General features: G+C 41.1%; 1 protein-coding gene across 1 annotated transcript in view; it reads right to left on the bottom strand.

Moving 5' to 3' along the window:
* LOC131960028 (glutamate receptor ionotropic, NMDA 2C-like) overlaps positions 1-22,441 on the bottom strand; it is a 74,451-nt gene extending 52,010 nt beyond the window's left edge. Inside the window, exons 1-3 of the mRNA XM_059325237.1 lie at positions 22,246-22,441; positions 9,838-10,210; positions 7,934-8,032 (exon numbers count right to left, since the gene is read on the bottom strand). Coding sequence (XP_059181220.1) covers positions 7,934-8,032; positions 9,838-10,194 — 456 coding nt within the window. The 5' untranslated portion in view covers positions 10,195-10,210; positions 22,246-22,441. The remainder of the gene's footprint in view (positions 1-7,933; positions 8,033-9,837; positions 10,211-22,245) is intronic.
* Between the last annotated feature and the right edge of the window lie 257 nt (positions 22,442-22,698).

The raw sequence follows: 22,698 nt of genomic DNA, 5'->3' as shown, positions 1-22,698 counted from the left end.
TATCACAACCACACTCTCCTTCACTCAGTTTTATGTCTGCGCTTGTTTGAGAGTCACCACTGGAGGCTCAAACTCCAACAGACCACTGACTGGGCCGAGCACCAGAATAGCTATAAATATAGCAGTACACAACCATGTCAGGCTGTCACTGAATAAATAAAAAATGGCTCTGGATTGGCAGCACTGGCTAACTATAGTGCCCCACTTCATGTGATTTGACAGAGGACTGGTAAGGTGCTTCATTTGAAGGAGTGTAATTAAAATCCAATTAGTTTTTGTCTGAGCTATTAAACACGCAAATAATGTGGTGACCTCTTTCGGGCCAACAAGTGTTTCATCATCCAATTAGCAGCTTCTTAGATTGGGGGAAAAAAATCAAACAAACTCAGAAGCAAACGCCATGAAAGACATCCACTTTTCCTCCTCGCAGTCAGATTTACAACAAAATTACCTTCTTTTCCACATCTAACTCAACAGACAGAGTTCACCCTCCCCCCCTCCTCTCGTCCTCCACTTCCCAGCCGTCTTGTTCTCACCACCTTGGCAGTGCGGCTGTCACACACAGACGTAATTAGCAGTCCTACTGCAGGAGCGTATGGTAATGTGACAGGAAGACGGTGGACATGGTGGTTGCTCGCACACTCGTCTCCTCCCACGGGGGAGAGCGCTGCGCTGCACCTCCCCCGTCGACGGAGAGACTGGAGCGGGTCAAACAGGAAGCAGGTCGCACACACAGATGCTCATTCACGTCATATACATCTACACATGCAGCCTACGGTATGTGTCACTTTTCCTCCTTAAAGTCTGTACATATTTACTCACACTTGTGTTTCATTATTACTCATTTACAGTGGTGGAATGTAACTAAGTACATTTACTCAAGAGCTGGACTGAAGTACAACTTTAAAGTACTGGCAAGGGGTTGGAAAATTTACTGTGAATTTCCAGAAACTTTCCATGGGAAGTTAAGCTGGGTTACTATGGAAATATTCCAAATCAGAAACTTTCCATGGGAATTATGGAAGTTTATGGGAATTAACTGGAAATTGGGGGGTGATTTAAACTAACTGTATTATAGCCAAACATAAATATAAATATTTTGTTTTGTCATAAGCAGACATCCATGCAAGAATAACATACTTTTATTAAAAAAATGTATTCAAAATTCAACAGATTTATTTGTAAGAACCTTATCAAGTTGCAATTATTTTACTGAACAATCAATTATTTTTCGTTGAACAAAAGCATGAATGTTGAGTTAAATATTACCCATTAAAAAATTAAGTAAAATTACCCCCCTCCAAAAATCCCCCCCAAAAACATGGTATATTCTCATGAATTCCCATGGAAAGTTTCCAATTTTGAAAATTCCCAGAATTTTGCAACCCCACTTGTACTTTTATTTAGTATTAAGTATTTCCACATTTGTAACTTTATACTTCTAATATTACATTTTAAAGACAAAAATTGTACTTTTTACTCCACTAGATTTAGCTGCCAGCTTTAGTTACTAGTTATGTTTTTATAGACTTGAGTAAAGATCTTCTACAGCTGCATCACTTGTCTCTTTAAGGGGAAGAGTGGCCACCGGGAAAGTGTCAGGCCACGCCCTCTCAAACGTCTGCTCACTCTGCGTGTCTCCATTACAAAAAGGCCCCCAGAGGGATTTACGAGACTCCGGAGGTGATGTATGGTTTTTGATCGTCATGTAATCACTTAGCAACAGTTACGACCGTGATCCATGATCATATATGCGACGGATTAAACACGGGAGACGCAACTGTGGCTGACGGCCACAGTTGCTAACTGTGCACAGCGTTAGCAACTGATCATAAACAAAGCAGCATGGCTAATTATGCACAGCGTCTCCGCTGATCATAAACATAGTGATCGTGAATTAACCATCATCGCTAACTGTGCACAGAGTGTCCGGTGCTTGTTGTAAACAAACAGAGATCGCTAAGTGAACACCTCTTGCAACAGCAGCACATACGCACTGTACTGCTACAGAGCTAACTGTTAGCCTATTAGCAATTTGCAGACTGGACGCCAAGGGGTTAACATCCCCTCTGGCTCTGTGACTGCAGCTGGGAGAGACTGCTGCAGGAGGACTGTACCGATTCGACTCGTTCTTACTCCTCTTAACGAGCCGCCGGCCCCCACGGCTCGTTAAGAAGAGTAAGAACAAGTCTCCAAAAGTCTCCAATGATACCAGAAAAAGTCGATGGATTTGTCGCCAGTCACTTTTTTGAAAAGACTTTGTCTGAAAAGTCACTAAATATAGAGACAAAATTGCTAAGTTGGCAACACTGCTTCGCCAGCTTTTACAAATGGCGCGTGTTGTTGTAGCGTCGAGTACTACGTCACATCCTGCTTAGCGTTCTATCCAATCAGCAACCAGGCTTTTTTCAGGGGAGAAAAATGACCCTGCTCTTCGACACGGCCAGAAAAAGGCCGGACAAAAGCCCTTTATCTTGCAGACAGAATATAAAGTAATGTCTTCTTTTTTTTTTAGCAAGTATTAAGTCAAGCGACTGAGTATTTTTAAAAGCACTGTATGAATCCTATCAATTATTATTATTATTATTATTATTATTATTATAAACCAAAGTATTTGACCTGCTGCCACACAGCTGATTTTTTTCAGCAATGTGCGGCCCTTTAAACAGAAATATTCCCATTTGTAAAGTGGATAAATGCATTTTCTACATGTCAATACATTTTATTTTAGCAGAAAATCTTTGCTCTATTTTGGCAAAGTGAACATTTTGTGTCCTCAATATGTTGGCAGACGTGCTAAACAGATTAATTTTCAACTGAAGAGGGAAACCTTCCCCCCTGGATATATAATCAAACACTCCACTAACAATTTACTTCTGTTTGGACACTCACATTAGCGGTTTGACTGAGCACCTTATCGAAATTATTAGGCCATGCTGTGAAGCTCGGAGGTGGCCTGATCATTAACTTGATGTCATCCATTCCCGGCGATAAAAACCAAGTTTCCAGTGGGAATACTGTGCAGCGAATCTGGGCTTCTCATGACCTGTTTATGGAGTTGCTGGTTTCTGGACCATGAGGCCAAGAGAGACAGAAGTGAAGGGGGAGAGAAGAGACAGAAGTACAGAAGGACAAACAGAGAAAGCGGGTCAGTCTGGCCACAAATCAAACCCCAGAAAAAGAAACTGTGATCCAATGAGATCACTTCGGTCCAACATCACATACAGAGTGTGACCTTCGACTGCAGCCAGGAGTGAGACTGTAACTCCTGAAATGTATAATCTGCCACTGACAGCTTCAAATTGTAATAAATGATGTTATACGCTTGAATACTCAACCTCAACAGTTTTTCTCTGCTTCAAAAATCCATCATGTGCACACTTAAAAGCCACTTTTGTTCCTGTTTACGAGCAAACACATAAAGCTGTCGGCTTTGTTTATCCCAGACTTTATCACTATCTACAGCCACGATCACTCATCATTTCATGTTTGTTACTGTAATGAACAAAAAACTGGTTCGTGAGTGATCAAACATTCTCTCTGTATTTCCTCAGAAACACAAAGATTTGCTATAATAGTGCCTCACAATAATAAATACGAGTTGTCATCTGGAGTTAATTAAACTGTTCTCTCACAGCCGCCATAACAAAATGTTTTACTGCACTCATTATTTACTAAACAATAAACTGGTTTTACAAAAGAAATGATGTTCTTCAGGATGTCCTGTGGAAATCCTTCATGTACAAAATGTCACGTTTTCAAAACATAACTGTATTTTAAGCTTTTTTCAGATAGTTTGGTGAGTTTTTAAAGGGCTTTACATTATATCATAAAATCACTGCTGCCTCAAAGTATCAACTAGACTTTGCAGGAAGTTTTATTTATTTGTCTTTTCTTTTCTTTTTATTGGGCTCTGAGTAGCCTTTATACAGTGAGAAAAATTGGCTTCCATCATTGTGCAGAACTGGCACTAACAGTTGTCTGAAGTCTTTTATTCCAAGTACAATGGTTAAGGTTTTTTATTACTAACTCTTGGATGGTTTTGGTCATGATGAGGATGACAACTTGTGGATTACTGTGTGTGTGTTCATTGCTGTTTTTTCTATAGATGGCAACATTAGCCGGTCCTCCACTTTTGGTCCTGACATTTCAACAACTGTTTCACTGACATAAAATGTGGCACAGATGTTCATAACCACAGCTGTTACCCCAAGTTCTTTTTCCCTTCTGCTATTACGCCTCTGAACACAGACCTTACCCATTTTAAGTGACTGTTATCTTAGAGTCATTCCTCCTACTGACTTTATATGTTGTTGTTTTTTTTATGTTTTTCTTTTATTGCTCTTCTTGTCCCGACTACTCTCCCTTGCCCCAAATATGTCTCCTTTAACTTATTTATTGACTTAATTAATTGGTTGTCTTTTGGATGGATGTACAGACTGGGAAAGCTGCAAATGAATTGCCCCCTTGGGGATAAATTAAGCCGTATCAAGTCTGATTGTGATTCTGAAAATGAGTTACAAATGTATAGCTACTTGTTTTTTAAAGTTAGAAAGGTTTCAATCCGGCTTGCAGCTCTTCATCTCCCTGTGTCAGCGTGGGTTTCCTTCGGGTCCTCCGGGTTCCCGCAGTCCAAAGACCTGCAGCTTAGGTTTAACTGGTAAGTCTAAATTGCCCGTAGGAGTAAATGAGAGCTTGAATGGTGGTCTTTTTCTATGTATCAGCCCTGACGTGTCCAGGGTGTACCCCACCTGTTGCCCAGTGTCAGCTGGGTTTGGCTCCAGCCCTCACAACCCGAGTTTGGATAATCAGTTAAGTAAAATGAATGAATAGAATCATTTCCTAAAAAAAGCTGTGCACTGTAGTTCACTGTGGGGACGCTGTGTTTGAACAGCAGTCCAACACAGGAAAAATGGAGCTGTATGGCATGGAGGAATAAAATATATCAGTCTACACAGGCAATACTTGGTTATTATGATCAGTCATGAAAATAGCTGACAATAAGAAAAATACAAACTCGTAAAGTAAAAAGACACCTCGGTCCGTTTATGTTACTGGGCTGATATTTTATCAGTTTTGGGAAGGTTTTCTCCGTCCTTGACTGACCTCCACCCCATCCGACACCTTCAGAATAAACTGGAACAACTGTGAGTCAGGCCTTTTCACCAGTGCTTCCCCTCACTGATGCTCCTGTAGCTGAATGGGAGAAAATCCCTGCAGCCATGTTCCAGCATCCTGTGGAAAGCTTTCCCTGAAGGGATGGAACTGTTATAGCAGCAGATGAATGCTCATGGTTTAGGGAATTAACTGTTCAACAATCACTTTATGGTGTAATGTTTGGTTGTCCACATACTTTTGGCCATGTAGCGTTACAGCAAAGAACGCATACACGCGAAGACAAAACACTCTAAAGCTGTGATTTCCAACTCCTAACAGTGTTTTTTCTCTTCCCCTCGCAGGCCCTATTGAACAGTCTTTACGCCTTTTCTCAGCCGTTCTTCCCGCTCTCTCATTTCCTCCTCTTGATGTGTGTGCGCTGTCTGACAAAAGACACACTTCCTCTCCTCCCTTCAATCTTTTCATCTTTGTCTCATTCCCTCCTTCCTTGTTGTTTGCCATAGAGAGATCACTGAGACAGGAACCATAAATAGGCAGCTCTGGCGGGTGCTGCTTCTTTTTAAACCCGCCATCAAAGATATTCATCATCATCAGGCTATTGATAATCAAGCACTATTGAGCTCTTTTATCCCCTAAGAGAATCATGCACTCACACATATGTCTTTCTCCGTCCAATCCACCTGTCCCATTGTGCCTAACACCTCTGACAAGCTTTTTTTTTCTCTCCTTGCTGACAACAAAGGAGTGTATAAGAGAGAGAGAGAGAGAGAGAGAGAGAGAGAGAGAGAGAGACCGAGGGGGAGTGAGGAGGAGGGCTGAATGAGGCCTTCGACAGGCAGGCCTCAGAGGAGAGTGCTTTACTCTTTGTGCTATATAGAGAACTGTCACTCAACACTTTGGGTTCGTCAGACAAACGGTCGCTCAGTATGAGAGATAACGTCCCATCTGTGCGTTTGTCTTTTGCCGCTGTCAGGCAGAGAGGTTAAATAACCCAGTGTGAACCTGCCGCAATCAGCTCGCAAATTACAAACCAGCGATTGTTGATAAGTGATAAACTTTGACCCAAATATTCTGGGGGCTCCGAGATATTTTACACAGTGGAAAAACTGCCTATCAAAGGCGCAAATACAAACACCATTGTGGCGATTTAAGGTGACACAGCGGCGGGTAGTGAGGAGGTTATGCAAGACAGTAAAACAGAAAAATAGCAGGAAAAGAAGAGTTAATGGTTTAGATTTCTGGGTGAATGATGGGAGCTGTGGGGGGCCACAGCCTCCTGAAGGGTCTAATTAACAGTTTAATGGGGTCCTGGAGCTCAGAGAGTGCAGAGAGAGAGAACAGGCCTCTCGCTTCTCGCCGCAGCCTTAATGGATTCAGCCGTCGCACAACAGAGCCCGAAAAAAATGGATTTGAATGTGTCAAAGAGGAAAGGTGATGAAGGGATGGAGAGGCTTGTGGGAAATATGGAAAGCAGGGTCAAACGAGACAAGGTGAGAAGTGGACGGAGAGGAGAGAGGCGTAAATGGTTAGGAGAGGGAAGAAGTGGGGAAACAAGAATGACTATCTCTCTCATGAAAAGAGGAAAAGCAGACAGTAAAACACTGCCTTCAGGCAGCTGTCAGCCAGGCTTCATCCAAGCATCTTTCCTCTCTCTGTGTCTCGCTCACTCAATCTGCCTTTCCCCGCACCGCCATCAAAATACAGCAAATCAATCACCCTCCTGCAGCTACAACTCCTCCTGTTTAATACCCATCTATGACGTGACATCTGCAGATACCTTTTGATTAACAGGAAGCTGATAAATACAACATGCTATGGTTAACAAAATGTTGCCCCGGGGTGAAATCCAACACGCGCAGCCATATTAGTTACAACTTTCAGTTCATTTTTGGATGTTCCCTGTGGTGGAAACGTGCAGGAATGCATCCATTCGGCTGCGCGTGTGTGCTGTTATATGTGAGGATGTTCATTTGCATGTGTGTTTCTACGTGTGAGAGTTGGCTCTATAAATACAAGGTGTTGATGATGGCAGTTAAGCAATTAAAGGAAAAGGAAGGGAAGACAGGCGGAAAGCGTGGAGCGTGAGAGGAAGAAGGGATGGAGCTATTCTGCAAAAAGTATGGAGAAAGTATAGATTAAGAATCCATCTCGTGTCATCAATCTCCTCTTTACAATCTAACTACACAGCTCACTGCTCTCCATCTCCATTCATCAACGAGATACATGCTAAATCATAGCAGGAAAAACCTGCTGCTCTTCAAGTGCGCCGGGATGATTGATTGAGGCGTAGATTGCCCGTAGCACTTGCCTCCCCTCGCAAAGTTTCCCCTTCCCACAACTCAGACTTTTCCCAGCCAGGGATTAGAGGAGCTGATGAGGGTCGATGGCTGCAGTCATCGCTGATAATTCACCCATCTGTATTGCTCATATTCAAATATTTGCATGCAGCGAGTTGCTTGCCAAAGTAGGTTTCACCACTCTGACCTACTTAACTTGTTTTAAGCTGAATGACGCCGCTGTAGAAGAGTTCTGACTAAGACAGGAGGCTGTGAGCGGCTGCTGCTGCTGCTGACAGGGTTTACATTACAGGTTGTTGATCATCTTATTACTAGAATCTGTTTTTCTTGCCTCCGAAATTGCTAATGATGCTGTTTGTGTACCAAAGGTGCTGCTATAACATGTGTCACAAGCTGCACTTTTTTGTGTTGTCATCACTGCGGCATAGCAGGAACACAGACTACTCTAGCACCGAGTTCAGATTCCAGGATGGTGATGGGCCAATGCTGGAATGATCGGCTCGTTATTTTGACAGTACCTTGAATGGTATGACAACTGCAGAGCCGCCACTGATGCCCACGATTGGCAGAGCTGTCTGAGTGGAGAGGAAGTCCAGGATCTGGGCCACTTCTGCCACCTGAAGACAAAAACAGGATGGATTCAGTGTTGGCCTAAAGAAAGTTGAAATCTGTGAAAATACAGCGCTATTTAGTTACCTTAAATATCTGAAACTGTCATGATGAAACAACCAGAGTCAAGGGTTAAAAAAAATGCCACTCAAGACTGGAAGTTTAATCAGCTCTTTTTGGGGCTTTCGACCATTTTTCAAACTTCTGATTTCCACTTTAAATCTAAATTTTTTTAAGGCATCATGGAAGACAAGTCATGAGGTACAATACAGAAGTATTTTTTGACCACTAGCATTATAAGTGGGTCACCATTCTGTTTGTTCTTGTGCACATCTAGTGGCACACTCTGGGCCAGACAGTGAAGCCAACATAGAAGACATTTTCCTTTTAATGGCCAGCAGGGGGAGACTCCACTGTTTGCAAAAAGAAGTCTGATTGTAAAGAAGTCAATGAGAAAATGAAATACTTCACTCTTACTCTATAATCACATTAAATATTTTCCTCATGAGTTTGTTGTCTCAATCACTAGTTTCAAGTCTTCTTTAGTACAGCATGATGTTCATTTTGTAAATTCTGGTCCCGTTTAGAAAAAATAAGATGATATTTCAGGGTATGCTTTACGACATGGCTACCTTGTGATTGACAAGTCACCGTCATGGAGCACTGTGTGTTTTTATCTTGGAACTTTGACCCTTTCAAAGCGTGTCTTCAGTTTGTGTCAGTTAATTGAGACATTTTGGTCACCTAAAAATGTCTTGTTCGGTGTCGGTTGGACTAAAAGACACTCTGAGGAGTCGGCAGCTCATTTGAATTACAGATGCACCTTGCTAACCAGGCTTGATCAACGTTAGCTTGACCCTCCTGTCCAAATAGTCACTTGTGTCTCAAAAAAAACAAGATAATGATGGCCAAAATGCCAAACTCAACACTACAGATCTGCAGTTCACAAACCACAAACTGCCTCTTTTTTTTTTTCTTTGGTTCAATGCACAAGCATGCAGGTGACTCGACACACAGTCCTGATAATGGTTTCTACAGGTGGATGTAACACACCAACAAACACAGCAGTGTGCCAGTACAGGCAGTGAAGAAGAAAACTGCTTACAAGTTAACAATCCAGGTGTCAAAAAACAGGTTTTTCCACAGTACCGAACTACTGAGGAAAACAGGTAGACTGGTATACTGTATAACCAACCAGAGAGTCAGAATAAGCAGCTAAGCTTTGAAGAACTGGAGGGGAGTGAGTACAGTTAGCAGACAGCACTTTGTGTACTGCTATTTGTTGTTGAGTATTTGCTGTATCTGGTGCATGAAAGTCACCACAGACACAAGACACCACAACTCTTTATACTGAGAAATATAGAGAGCTTTCACTGGCAGCACTAGCCTTCATTAGCATTGTGTGAGCTTGTTTGGAAAGAGCCTGAATGAAGCAGATATTCATTTATATGTAATAGTCCCACACTCTATCTTCCAGTAAAATATTCTAGTAATTTGAGCACTCCTTCCCCTCGTAGGAGCACTGTTGAGAACCCTTTTTACATAAGAAGTCACTTCGTCTCCCTTAACAATCACAAACCATACCAACACCATAATTCAATTTGAGAAGAAATTCTACATGCTTGACATCTCAATTAGGTCTTGTTTTTTGCAGCCCACTTTGTGATTTGAAGTTGACAGGAAAGGTGCTTTTTTTTAAGTAAAATGTTTCCTTGTGCAGCTTTAGGAAACAAGGATGTGGGTGACTGAACACCATGACTCTGGAGAGGATGTTTTTTATCAGAAAGCACAAAAATGCATAAATCATTTTTACCTGAGCGTCGGCACCAGAGCCCACATCGTCCTCAAACACCACGCCGTGCAGCCGCTCCATTGCCATAGTATCGCAGAGGCGTGTCAGCAGGTCACGGGGGTTAGTGTCGTTGACCAGCACGGTCACTGGGCTGACCACCACGGGCAGGTCGACAAAGTTTTCCCCGCTGAGACGACCCCTGACCTCGTTCTGGTAGCTCGAGCCGCTGAACACCACCGCCACGTTGATGGACGGGTGGATGAGGAGTGGCCGTGCCTGCAGGGGGAGCGGGGAGGAGATGAGGAGCAGGAGGAAGAGAAGGAGGAGGAAGAGAGGAGGCCAAGGAGAGGGAGGAAGATGTCCCCTGGGAATGGCCATGTTGGCAGCCTACTGCCTGGAAAGGAGGGTTGGAAAGAGGGCACGAGGGGACAGGAGAACGAAAGGAAAGAGAGCAACAGTCAAACAAGATGCTTTACTTTTATGATGTTTTTGACATAATTCATGATAATCCGCCTGTACGTATCTATCCCTTATTTCTCCCTCCAGGTCCATCTCACTCTGACCCTATTGTGTGACAGTATTAGCCCTGCATTTAGACTCTTGTGTCATGAGGAAAACTGTGTGTGTGTCAGTGTATGCAAGTATGCGTGCATGTAATCCTGCATAATCCAGCCCCCAGTGTCATGACTGTAATCACCTCTCCATCTCTACGCATCTCTGATTCAGCACACACACACACATAAACACATACTGCAAGCAGGATGCCAAAACTGCCACACAGGTCCTCGACCCTCATCGCTGGGATTACATTACATTACATTACATTACTTCAGCCGGCCTCTCTCTCTCTCCATGTGGGGGGATGTTATCAGCCTGTCCTCAGAACCACAACAAGTGAAAAAGCTGCAACACTATCTGCTGTTGAAATCTGCCAACTTGTATGGCTGGTGCAAATGTAAAACTCCATAAGCCGCAAAGCCAAATTAGGCCAAAATGTTGGGAGCAATGACTCCTTTCCTACTTCCTACCCGCTTGCTGAGATCACTCCCATCTCCAAAACTCGACATTCATTCTGATCTCAACTACACACCTGTGAAGATTTCAGACTGAATCTTTCACAGTTGTGAAGCTATCACAGTGGCAAAATCTGTCAACAGACAGACATCTGGCGAAGTACTTAAAACGGCTTCTCTAGTAGTTCACACTACAGTAGGTTTCTCCAGGACCACATTTTGTCTTAACACACAGGCACACTCAGACCAACAAGGTGAAAATAAAAACCAGTAACACATCATGTGTCATTGGCGCATTAAAAACACGACATAAATACATTAAGTTCATTACAAACAATTGTGGAAGGAGTACTTAGATCTCTTACATAGGTAAAAGTAGCAATACTGCACTACAGAAATACTGAATTCAAATGTTTTTGCAAAGTGCAAAAGTATTAGTATCAAGTTATTCGAAATGAATGAAAAGTTTAAGTTCTCATTTTGTAGAATGACCCATTTCAGGCTGTCCTTACTCCCAAAAAATGTCAGTCAAGCTGCTTAAAATAACCCATATTTACGTTTGTTGTCAGGCGACATAGTATAAAGAGTGACAAAGTCAGAGCATTTAAATAACACATTGATAGCTGTTTACAGAATTTTTGTGACAACGAAGAGTAAAGGAAACCAATCAGGCGAGCCATGAAATATGACGAAAAAAAGTATATTTTTGATTATTCTGATGTCACATGAATGCAGCACAATGCAATATCAATGAAAGTGTAAAATAATTTTTGTAACTGCTCCGTGATTCAGATCTGCCCCAAAATTGAATGTGTTCATCCTTGAGCCATGTTATACCTTTCCACAAAAATTCATGATTATAAGGCCAGTAGTTTTTCTTTAATCCAACTGACGGACAAAAAGAACAAACAAGAACAGAAAACATGACCTCTTGGCGAAGCTAACAAGAATTATAAGAGCCAAAATGTTTAAATGACAAATAAACCTAAAATGGGTCACTGACATAATCAACACCCAATTTCTGGTGTGCATTCACCATACAATCCACAACAGCAAGTATACCTTCAACATTTGCATCTGGAGAAAGCCACTTCAATCACATATTGGATGGAGCTTGTTTTAATAGAATCAATACCTTTGAAGCTTTGTTAAAGGCAGGTGGGCTTTCTTATAGCAAATAAAGATTTGGTTGGGGTTTTGATAAAGAGTGTCGGCCTCATCTGTGGCCATCAGAGACACGCAGATAATTAACAACACCTCCCAGCTTTGATTCAAAGCTCTTTTCAAAGCAACACTGGGTTAAACATGTCCCGCTCCTCCTCACTGTTCTTACTCTCGGCACATCAATCATTCATCTTCATAAGGTTTTCAGCTCCTGGGCTTTAGGTGCCCTTAGAAATAAATATCTAGTTTGAACCTTTGAAAGACAATCCATCCCGGTTATTAGATGCTACTGATAGATTAACCTTTAGTCAATAAATGGTTACACCTGGGATGGCAGACATGGAGCTGCCTTTATTATGGCTTATTTCATAGATCTGTGTTCTTGTTGAGCTTTTTTGTGTGGATGATGCTTGGTTCTACAATTAAAAGACATTTTGTTGGAGATATTTGGTTTCTTTTGAGTTATGCAATCGAAATATATTGAGCCGTGTCATCTGTATAGAGTGGCATTTTTTCAACACTACTATTTCAGCTGTAGTATCAAGTCCTTATAATCCACATGGGTTTATTGGAGGAAACACAAAATCTGAAATTTGATTAGGGCAGCTCTTCTTGGGAGTTTATGCAGTTTTTATCCACTGCAGAATGCTGTTTTACTCTTTTTTTAATCTGTTGATTGCATGTTTCGTGATAATTTTGTTTGTCTTCAATTAATTGTTAAAACACGATGTGAGCACAGAGCAGCTGTTGACCTTTCACCAGCTTCTGCTAGGTGGAGATACACCAATATTTTAAAAAGGAACAGATTCAAAGTGGCAGACATGAGACAAACAGCATCAGATTGTATTTTTGAACTGTGGAAAAAGACAAACAATTACCACTTCAGATAACAAACTTTATGTACAGCTCAAGAAGAAAAACAACCCACTCTCTTATTTACCAACCACCTACACATAGTTTATTTTAAAACCTGGGAGGTACAGAGTGAGATTAATATTGTAGACAGAGACAACTTGATATCCTTAGGGTTATGAGATGCTGTCGTTTAACATTATTAAAGTCTGTGCATCAGAATATGTTCATATTCTGAGGTAGTTATACCCAAGCTAAAAATATACATAAAGTGATTACACTTTTCTGCTATCTGGAGGAAGAGTATCTTAAAATGGTAAATATCGTTATCATTACAGCATTTTTATTTTAGGGTTACGCAGAAATAACTGTACAAAATCACAGTGTTCAGTGCCACACTGCCACAGATAAAGTGTAATTTGTTGCTTCAGATAATTTTGTAAATTACATCTTATTTTTCTGCAGCCACAGGAAACTGGGAAAATTCAATACATCTGTGCTAAATTTTACTTGTTGAAAATCCAACATCCCTGCATTTGCAAACAATACTACGCAAATTACAGTAATTTGGTACAAACACTTCGGTGATTTGTACAAACACTGCATGTGAAAAGATTCTCTTTATATCTTTTTCCATGCCACATGACTTTCCCTACATTTCATACAGCACTCACTGTCGTGAGGACACCTGTTGCTAGTTAAACGTAGGGTAGAGCCATCAATTAGTTGCTTTATTTAAAATGTAAATAAAATAGCAGGTTTAAATGCTTGTATGTGGAGTGTGTATTAACATTAACATGTTGTCTAATTGATGAAGTGATTTTCCCTTATTTTGATATGTAGCAATCTGGAAGTTTTTTTTTCCAACCTTGCAGAAGCACACCTGCTCCAGCAAATCAACAGAGTGTAGGCAGCTTAGGTGATTTGAATGAGTTGAGTCAGGTGTGCTCCTTTTTGTTTGGAACAAAAACCTGCAGCCACACTGGCCAGTTCATGGATCAGTTTGATCTACCTGTGCAGTGGTTTAGTCCAATTTAAACACCCCAAGGAGTGGTTTGTCCCGATAAGGGTGGGTCAGGTAGGTTATATAAAGTCACTGGGAGAGTAGCTGCTCTGTTAGTTCAGTTATTTTAAAGCTCACTTTTTGTTTTGCTGTTCCTGGGACTTTTGTCCTTCTCTTCTGACGCCATGTGATTCTTGTGTATTTTTTTCCACCTCCAGGGCTGGACAGCCACACTAAAATCCCTCATTTCTATATAAAAAAAAATGACTACCAGTAATTTATTTAAAATGTAATAAAATCCATTGAAAACATTTCTGGTAGAGGATATAAATCATCCACACCAGACTCTCCTCATCAACAACAAAACTGCCTCACCCAATAAATATGTTTAAGATCACAATAATAATAAGAAACCTCACAAATTAGCTTTAAAATTATACAAACTATCCTTAAGGGTTAACTGAAGGAGCCCCATATCATCTAGAAGCTCAGTCCAGGTTTTTTTTTCCTCTTTCAGGGAAACACATTTAATGGGAATAATTTGGGAATAATGGAAATACTTTTTGCTCACAAAGCAAAAGTAATATTTTAAAAGTAATAATTGACAGAATAGACGGAAAAGGTAATGGTCATAGGAGGACAATTGCAGTAACAGTAGTAACAGCACATGGGAGGACAGAGGGATGTTGGTGGTGGATCATATGACTGGAGAGCAGGTCAAGTGTTCAGTTAACAGTGTAATCTCTGGGGGGGGTAAAGGCAGCATAATGGAGCCACAGATTAGCAGTGTGTGTGTGGTGGGGGTGGTTGGGTAGTTGACTGAGCGGGTATGTCTGCTCCAGATTAGCAACAATATAACAGAGTGTGATTACAACACAGAAAGGATATGAACACAAGGGACGCACTACAATGAATTGTATCTGAATTCAAAATCACGCACAACACACAACAACAACAAGCAGCTGATGATTTTATCTTTTTAACTGGATTTTCTTTTTTAATTAAATAAGGAGTAAAAGAGGAATGACTGGCAGCCAGAGAGACACAAATAACAAAACATCTGACCTCATATTATCAAAAATTGTGTAATCCTTTAAATCCTGTTGTTTCGGTGCACTTACTTTCCAAAATTATATTCACGTGCAGACTGAGTGAGTGGTGCATGCACACGTTTTTCTATTATTATGAAGATTTCCAGATGGAGTGCCGCTCGGCCTTGTGGGACAAACTCTCACTGGGACCAACGTCAGACTGTACCTGCGTCAGCACACGTCCCAACTCATCCTGCAACGTACTGTTAATGAAAACTAATCATCCAGCTGCTGGGATACATTTTGGATGAACAGCAGGATTACTGTGTGACAGTGCCAACAAATGTTTGAAAGACAGGCATGACAGAAAAAAGAGACGGAGTGAGCAGCTCGTCATCTGTCCTCCACTGGGTGCTCTTTCTACCCAAAGTACAGCAGCCCATACGACCACAAAAGGTGCGTTTCCACAATATTTGAATACTCGGAATGAGGCGAGTCTCCCTCGCCGAAACGCCCCTAATTTGAATGTGAGTTTTCCCTAGCGGCCGTTTGACCAATTGGCCCCATCGAAGAGCAGGGCCATTTTTCTCCCCTGAAAAAAGCCTGGCTGCTGATTGGATAGAACGCTGAAAGAGATGTGACGTAGTCCTGAACGGCACAACAACACGCGCCATTTCTAAAAGCCGGCGTAGTAGCGAATAGTCACGAGTGACAAGATACATAAGCGGACTTTTTGTGTTAGCCTGCCCATTTGTTTACAATAAGCGGTGGATGCTGTGTGCAGTTAGCGATGGCGGCCACAGTTGTTGTGCATGCTGTTGAAACAGTCTCGTAAATCCCTCTAGGGCCTTTTTGTAATGGAGACACGCCAAGTGATCGGTGAACCTGATTTCCACCGGGTGCGGAGCGGCGGCGGTCGCCATTGCTGATCGCTGCCATTCTAATCAATGAGAGCATTTCCAGCGGGCGCGCCGCGGAACGGTTCAGCAGCTTCCCAGCCACGGCTCTCCGATGCGCGGGCAATCCATAGCATTTTAATATTTTCTACGCGAGCCGTTGCTAAATCGCGTCAAGCTCAACAGAACAGATTGCACCAGACAGGAAATCCGACACAGAATCAACGTAATACACTTCCGCTCCCTTTCAAAATAAAACACAATACGCAGTTCATGCAGCCTAAAACTACTTCACATCAACATTATGTTATGACCAGGGGCACAAGATCAGCAATCAATCAATCAATCAATCAAAGGGTCAATTCACACCGTTCCGCGGCCGGTGTGAATTGACGCCGGGCAGAAAAACCGTGTTGGAGCCGTTCCACGCACGGTGGAAATCCCCAGTGAGACTTTACCCTAATGGAAACATACCTATAGGTTGTTTGATCCCCTGTAATGCGAGCCACAGGAGTGTTGACTTAATTAGGGCCCGGTGGCACACCTGGTAGAGCGCGTACCATAGAGGCATTGTCCTCGTGAGCGGGTGGCCTGGGTTCGAATCCGACTCGGAGCCCGCATGTCTTCCCCTCTGTCTCCCCCTTTCACTCTGTCACTCTCAATAAAAGCCTTGAAAATGGCCCAAAAAAAATTCTTAAAAAAAAATAATTAGGGCCCCTACTGGTAGCAGAAGAACATGTCCTCATTCTTAACACGTGGGTAGCGTGGTAAAACAGCTACAGTTTAGCCACCAAAGTGCCTGGTTATGGTTTGGAATAAGATAACAATGTTTATTTAGGTAGTTATTTGTTTATGTGCGCAAGTTAGTTTTGCTCCTATCATAATAACAATAGCCACTAGTTCAGGCATGTCCAAACTATTCGACAAAGGGTCGTGTGGCTGCAGGTTTTCCTTCCAACCAAGCAGAAGCACAACCATTTAATCAACTGATCTCAGGGTTCAAACAGCTGATCAGTCGAACCAGGTGTGTTCCTGTTTCTTGGAACAAAAATCTGCAGCAGCATGGCCCTTTGTGGAATAGTTTAGACATGCCTGCACTAGATCCCACAATAAACAAATTACTGGCCATACAATAAGGATGCTTATACAAATGACTTATGGGATTCTTGACAGACAGAAACATCATTTTGGTTGCAGGCTGATTTGAACAGCTCTGAAAAAGATTTATGGTTGATTTACTGAATGATAAAAACAAACATTTATAGTAAAAAGAAATTCTATGTCAACTTAGCGTTGCTTTTATGTTGTTGTTTTTTTAGTAAAAATACATAATTTCAGCCTCTTCACCAAATAAAACGTCCTAAAAAAAAGCCTTTATCAAACTAAATAACTTTAGCCCAGATTTTCAGCGCTCAAGCATCACAGACACTTACAGATATCTTACAGGATAAATATCTGGATTTGTTGTCTGTTGTGGAGCCACAGCCAATGAGAGAGTAAGACAGTGGAAACCTGCAGCAGGGTTGCCAGTTACTATAAGAATCTTACTGTATGTGTTACATTTGCAACAAGGACCAAAGTAGTTGTTGCACCTAGAGTTATAAAAAAAAGGCTGTAAAGAATAAAGATGTGAGGATACAGGGTTTTTTTTAACAATGTGTGCAAATGACAACATGAACAAGCACGACTACAAGAGAAGTTCTGCAGAGTGCTTGAACATAAAAGACATAGTATTGCATCACATTTGAGACCTGACATATTTATTGATTCCTCCTGGTGAAAGATCTGGTTGGACCATTACAGGACACCAAGTTGTGTTGTGTGAACAGTACAACGATCTGACGGCTTTGAAATTCATGTAGAGTGAGCAAGGTGTAAGGTATTTACGAGCAAAAAAAAAGTTGGTAGTATATACACAAACTCACAATTTTGTCCAGAAGCTGCACTTTCATGTGTCTAAAATGGGAATAATATGCGTTTTTCCTTCCAACTCTTTCATAGCAATGGGCAAAAAAGGCCGACTTTTACTGCTACATATGACAAACAATGATAATAAACAATATCATTATGTACATAATGAGAAAACCTGTTGGAGCACATGTTCAGCTGATTCTTTACCTCAGAGCTGCTAAAGAGCCACATACCTCCTGGGACATACAGTATATATACAGTAGGGACCGTTCAGTCATTTAGCTACTTAGCGGGGATATGATGAAGTCCCTATACTGAGTCCCCGGGGGGTGAAGAGGAAATGAGCAGAGAGGATCTAGTTGATGGGATGAGCATCATCACCAGAGAATTATCAACATGTCTGCCTTGAACCTTGTTTTTTTTTTTCCTTTTTCTGTTACACCACCTTCGTAGTTGATTTGATTGCATTAATTAGGGAGCTTGAATTAGTGGGCTAGTATTAATATAGTAGACGGCCTTCCTCTCATCAACATACTGCAGCGCGGCGCTCTGACAGCTGCATGAAACATCAGGATTCTCTGGAGCCTCATTTATGCAGACTTGAGATCGGTCCAAGGAATCCCAGTGTGAAAACTTATTCTGCAGCAATAATTTCATTTACTGATGCTGATATTCTAACTGATACTGGAAAATTTTAATTGATGCTTGATCCAATGAGTGACTTCACTCTGCTTTGCTCTGATGACTGGATGCCACATTCAGCGATGATAGAGGAAATCTGAATTTTAAATTAAAGGTGAAACTTGTAATAACTTGCCACATGCTCCAGAAAAAAGGTGGCAGTATTGCAAATGATGCATGATTAACTAAACGCAGAAATTATTGTTCAAGGTTGTGTAACTTGACAGTTAGACATGCAATAAATTTGCAATGTCCCCAAACAACATCAAACTTTCCAAAGACGACATTGCAAAGGACGGTTTCTCCAGAGAGTGTAACTCCATCCCATTTAGATCATTTGCTCAGTGGAGTGCGCAGAGACCAACAGCCGGGTCGCATATCAGCATGTTGCAGCTTAAGCGAGCCACTCTTAGCTTAACTTGTATCCCAGCTCGCAATCTCCATGTCTGCTTCCTCTTGCATCGTTATCTATCTTACAAATAGCACCTTTTGGGAAAAATAGCAACACCACAGTGTGCAATTACTATTTTAAAAGTGTCATGAATTAAAAAAGAGTTGGCAGAAACCAAAAATGAGTCAAAATTGGTCTTTACATTCATCAGGTCATCAGAAAAACAACTCCATATATATATATATATATATATATATATATATATATATATATATATATATATATATATATATATATATATATATATAATCTGTTGAATGTGTAAATAAGAGCTAGTTTGCAAACAATTTAGCCTGATAAGGGGTCACATATGAGGAATGCTCAGCACATTTCGTGGTACAAGGTCCTTTTCTTTATTTTGTTTCCCACAGAAGATAGTACCCTGTCGAAACTGCAGAGAGTCAACATGACACCAGAGCAAAGTCTGAACCTGTTTCTAAAAGAAAATTAGAAATTCTATTAGAAAATTAGAAAAATTGCGATCGCTTTTGTTGGCAGCAGGACAATTGAAAAAATCAGGGGTTTGTGCAGGATGTCTCACTTTTGGCAGTTCTGTCAGTGGTCTGCAGTGTTTTAACTCCTAACACCTTCTAGTATCTGCTGAGCTTGCTTTAAACCTCAACTACTTACAAATTGTGCGGAAAACCAAAAAAAGAAAAAGTCGAGTAAAGCCGGGCCGCTACAGCTTATCTCTGCTGCCCCCAAGTGGCCAAAGAATCAAGGAAACCATTAAGAGATGGACTAAAGCATTTTTGCATTTGGTGTTTTCACTGGATTTGTTGATAAGTTAAGAAAATATAATATTCACCTTATTCCTAACACTCCGCCTACATCTCTGAGATTTTTTTAGAGATAAGAAAAAGGCCAGAAAAGCCAAATATCAGTCTGATTATCAGGCAAGTCTTCTTATTGGAGAGTTTGCTTTGGTTTTCAGCTTTCTCCCATTAACAAACTTTATGAGTAATGCTTTTCTGAGATGGGCGTGTTCTACAGGAACAGATCAGGGCCACATTGTCTCATGCTTCTGTACATGTGGTTACAAATATCAATTGATTTGAACTTCAATACATGTCAGTTCACCAGGAAAAAAGACCTCAATCACACTTTAGATTAATGAGACTTCACTCGTGAAGCACCACCATCACTCTTCACTGCAGCCATCATTAAAACAGTTACATTAACAGTTATGTATGTGACAGTAAACACACCACAGAGACACTCTGTCAGCGTCAACGAGCTCAGCCGCTCCACCCTTCTTTTCCTCTTTTCATCCCTCCATCTCTCATCCTCCAACAGGCTCATGTGTGCATACATGCCCCAACACACACACACACACAGCTAATAAACCTTCCACATACAAATTAAACTCACAATGTGAATAACCCAAGCGCTTATTATGAAGCATATCACATAACGTCTGCCACATACATTCATCATAATTAGAGGTTTAAACTGCTAACATTGCAGCTCCATCTCTCCGTGGGTTCCTGCTCTCACACGTAAAGATCTGACAGCTTTACAGGAAATCGTTGCAGACCGGACGCATCAGTCGAAATGAGTGACGTTGACGGGACGGGGGCACTTCTGGATCGGCTTGGCCCCCCGCCAATCAAACGTAAAGCAATTGAAATCCCTGTGACACCCCATCTGCTCACACACTCACCAAGACATGCACGAAGTCATGCAAGCATGCACACATATTGCTCTTTTTGTCTGTGCTCGTGTTTAAATACAAACTGTAAACCCTTATTAGTGTGTACAAGAGCTGTGAGCAACTCAATTTTTCATTTTGTTTTATTTGAAGCATTTTAAAAAGCTTGGAGAGCTGAAATATCCTGCATTTTACAGAAAAATCCCAGATTAGACTGGTCTATGGATGTTGCAACAAGATGCATTTACTGAAGCAGTTTGTAGCCTTTGAAAGGGTTTCAGAAGCCTGATGAGGTAAAAGTAGCCAGCATTTTATAAAAAATACAATGAAGGGACAAAAATCTGAAAAAAAAAAAAAAAATTCCTTCCAATGTAAGGAATTTTAACTGCAAACTATGTAGCTAAATTAAACTGTGCTTCACAATGTTGCAACACGATATTTCTAAAATGCTTCAGTTTTCAGCCTAAAAGAGGATTTTCAGAAGAGTGAATACATAAAAGTATCTAATAATAAATAATATTATTAATATAAGAGAAATATATTCTCTACATTAATTATATTTTATTTATCTCATGTTTTACTTTTTTTGTGTTCAGGATAATTCACTGTTAAAAAGATTGGTTTTATTTAATTAATTTAATGAATGCTTTACGTAACCAGGGGAAATAATCATAACCTCAATATTGAGTGAAATAATGATGATGATGAATGATAATAATTTTGTGAGTATGATTTTATTTTTATTTTTTTTTGCCAAGGATTTTCAGAAGCCTGAATTGGGTCCAGTACCCAGTATGATTAGTATAATTTTCTATAAGTGAAATATATATATATATATATATATATATATATATATATATATATATATATATATATATATATATATATTTCATTTATTGTCTTGTTAATAATCTCAGACCCTTCAGTTTTAACTTGTGGGCCCTTGAGTGGACCCAGAACCTCATGTTGGAAAGCAGTGATCTATGATCTGTGAAACACAATTCTGCAACATGATGTATGTAAACTGGAGCAGCTTGCAGCCCTAAAGAAGATTTTTCAGAAGCTTGAATAGGTAAAATGCACCCTGTATGTCATAATAATAATCATCTTGTGACCTCTCCAGGGTTATTTAGTGGGCCCTCAAGGGGACCCTGAACCCCATGTTGGGACCTACTGATCTTTGTTGCTAAAGGAATCTGTGGCACACGATGCTGCAACATGATATATGTAAACTGGAGCAGAAAGCTCCTGTCACTGATGGAGAAAAATGAGAGCTGCTGCATGCAGCTTATGGGACAAATCAATGAGCATTACCAGAGAACTGATACGACAGTAAAACACTGCAACTGTAACATCTATAATCCATAAGTCATACTGAGTGAGCATGCAGGTATGGAGAGACTCTGCACACACACACTAACACACACTATAACACACATTGTGCATTGAAGCAGCTAAGCGGCAAACCTCTAACTGCTAATATGTCGTCTTACAGTAGTTCCTGTTATAGTAACAACTGGCTGCTCTGTTTCTGTCAGCAGCAGATGGGAGCTTTCTCTCGAGGAAACTCTTCACTTATGAAAACTGAAAGTATGACTGCACTCATACTGTGTCTATGCTCATATTCCCCCCACGCTTCCTGATCTAGAATCTGTCCCTATCTATTGCTCCATATCACACTTTTCTGCAAGGTACCAATTCCAGACAGATGCTCAGGTTAAGTGACGTTTGCGTTGTGCGTGTGTGTGTGTGTGTGTGTGTGTGTGTGTCACTTACCTGTGCTTTCTGCTGTCATCCAACTTGAACTCCTGCTGCTCCATCGTCCCCAAATATCTTTTCTCTCTCTATTTCTGTTAGCTTTTCCACCTGGTTTTCACCTGCCTCTCTCAGCACCTGTAGGAGTACGCATTTAGACCAAGTCTCTGTGTGAGAGCGAGTGTGTCTGAGTGAGTTATCAGTGACTGTGTATGTGTGTGTGTGTTTGGCAGCTTTGGATGTCTGCACACTCCCCCTGGAGGACTTCACAACGTGACAGCGAGCGTTTGTGCTTTCTCTCTTCCCCCCCAAACACACACACACACAAAAAAGAAAGATCTCCTCACTTTCTTTGCCCCTTTCTCTCACTTTTCTCTTTTCCTGCAGATTTACAAGTGGTCATGAAGGTGAAGACAGGACATCAAAAATGGGAGAGGAAAGTGAGGGAAGAGGAGGAGGGTGACGGAAGACGAG

This window comes from Centropristis striata, chromosome 21 (genome assembly GCF_030273125.1).
Source record: "Centropristis striata isolate RG_2023a ecotype Rhode Island chromosome 21, C.striata_1.0, whole genome shotgun sequence".
In the NCBI taxonomy this organism is placed as follows: Eukaryota; Metazoa; Chordata; class Actinopteri; order Perciformes; family Serranidae; genus Centropristis; species Centropristis striata.
This window is presented reverse-complemented; position numbering and strand designations above follow the sequence as displayed.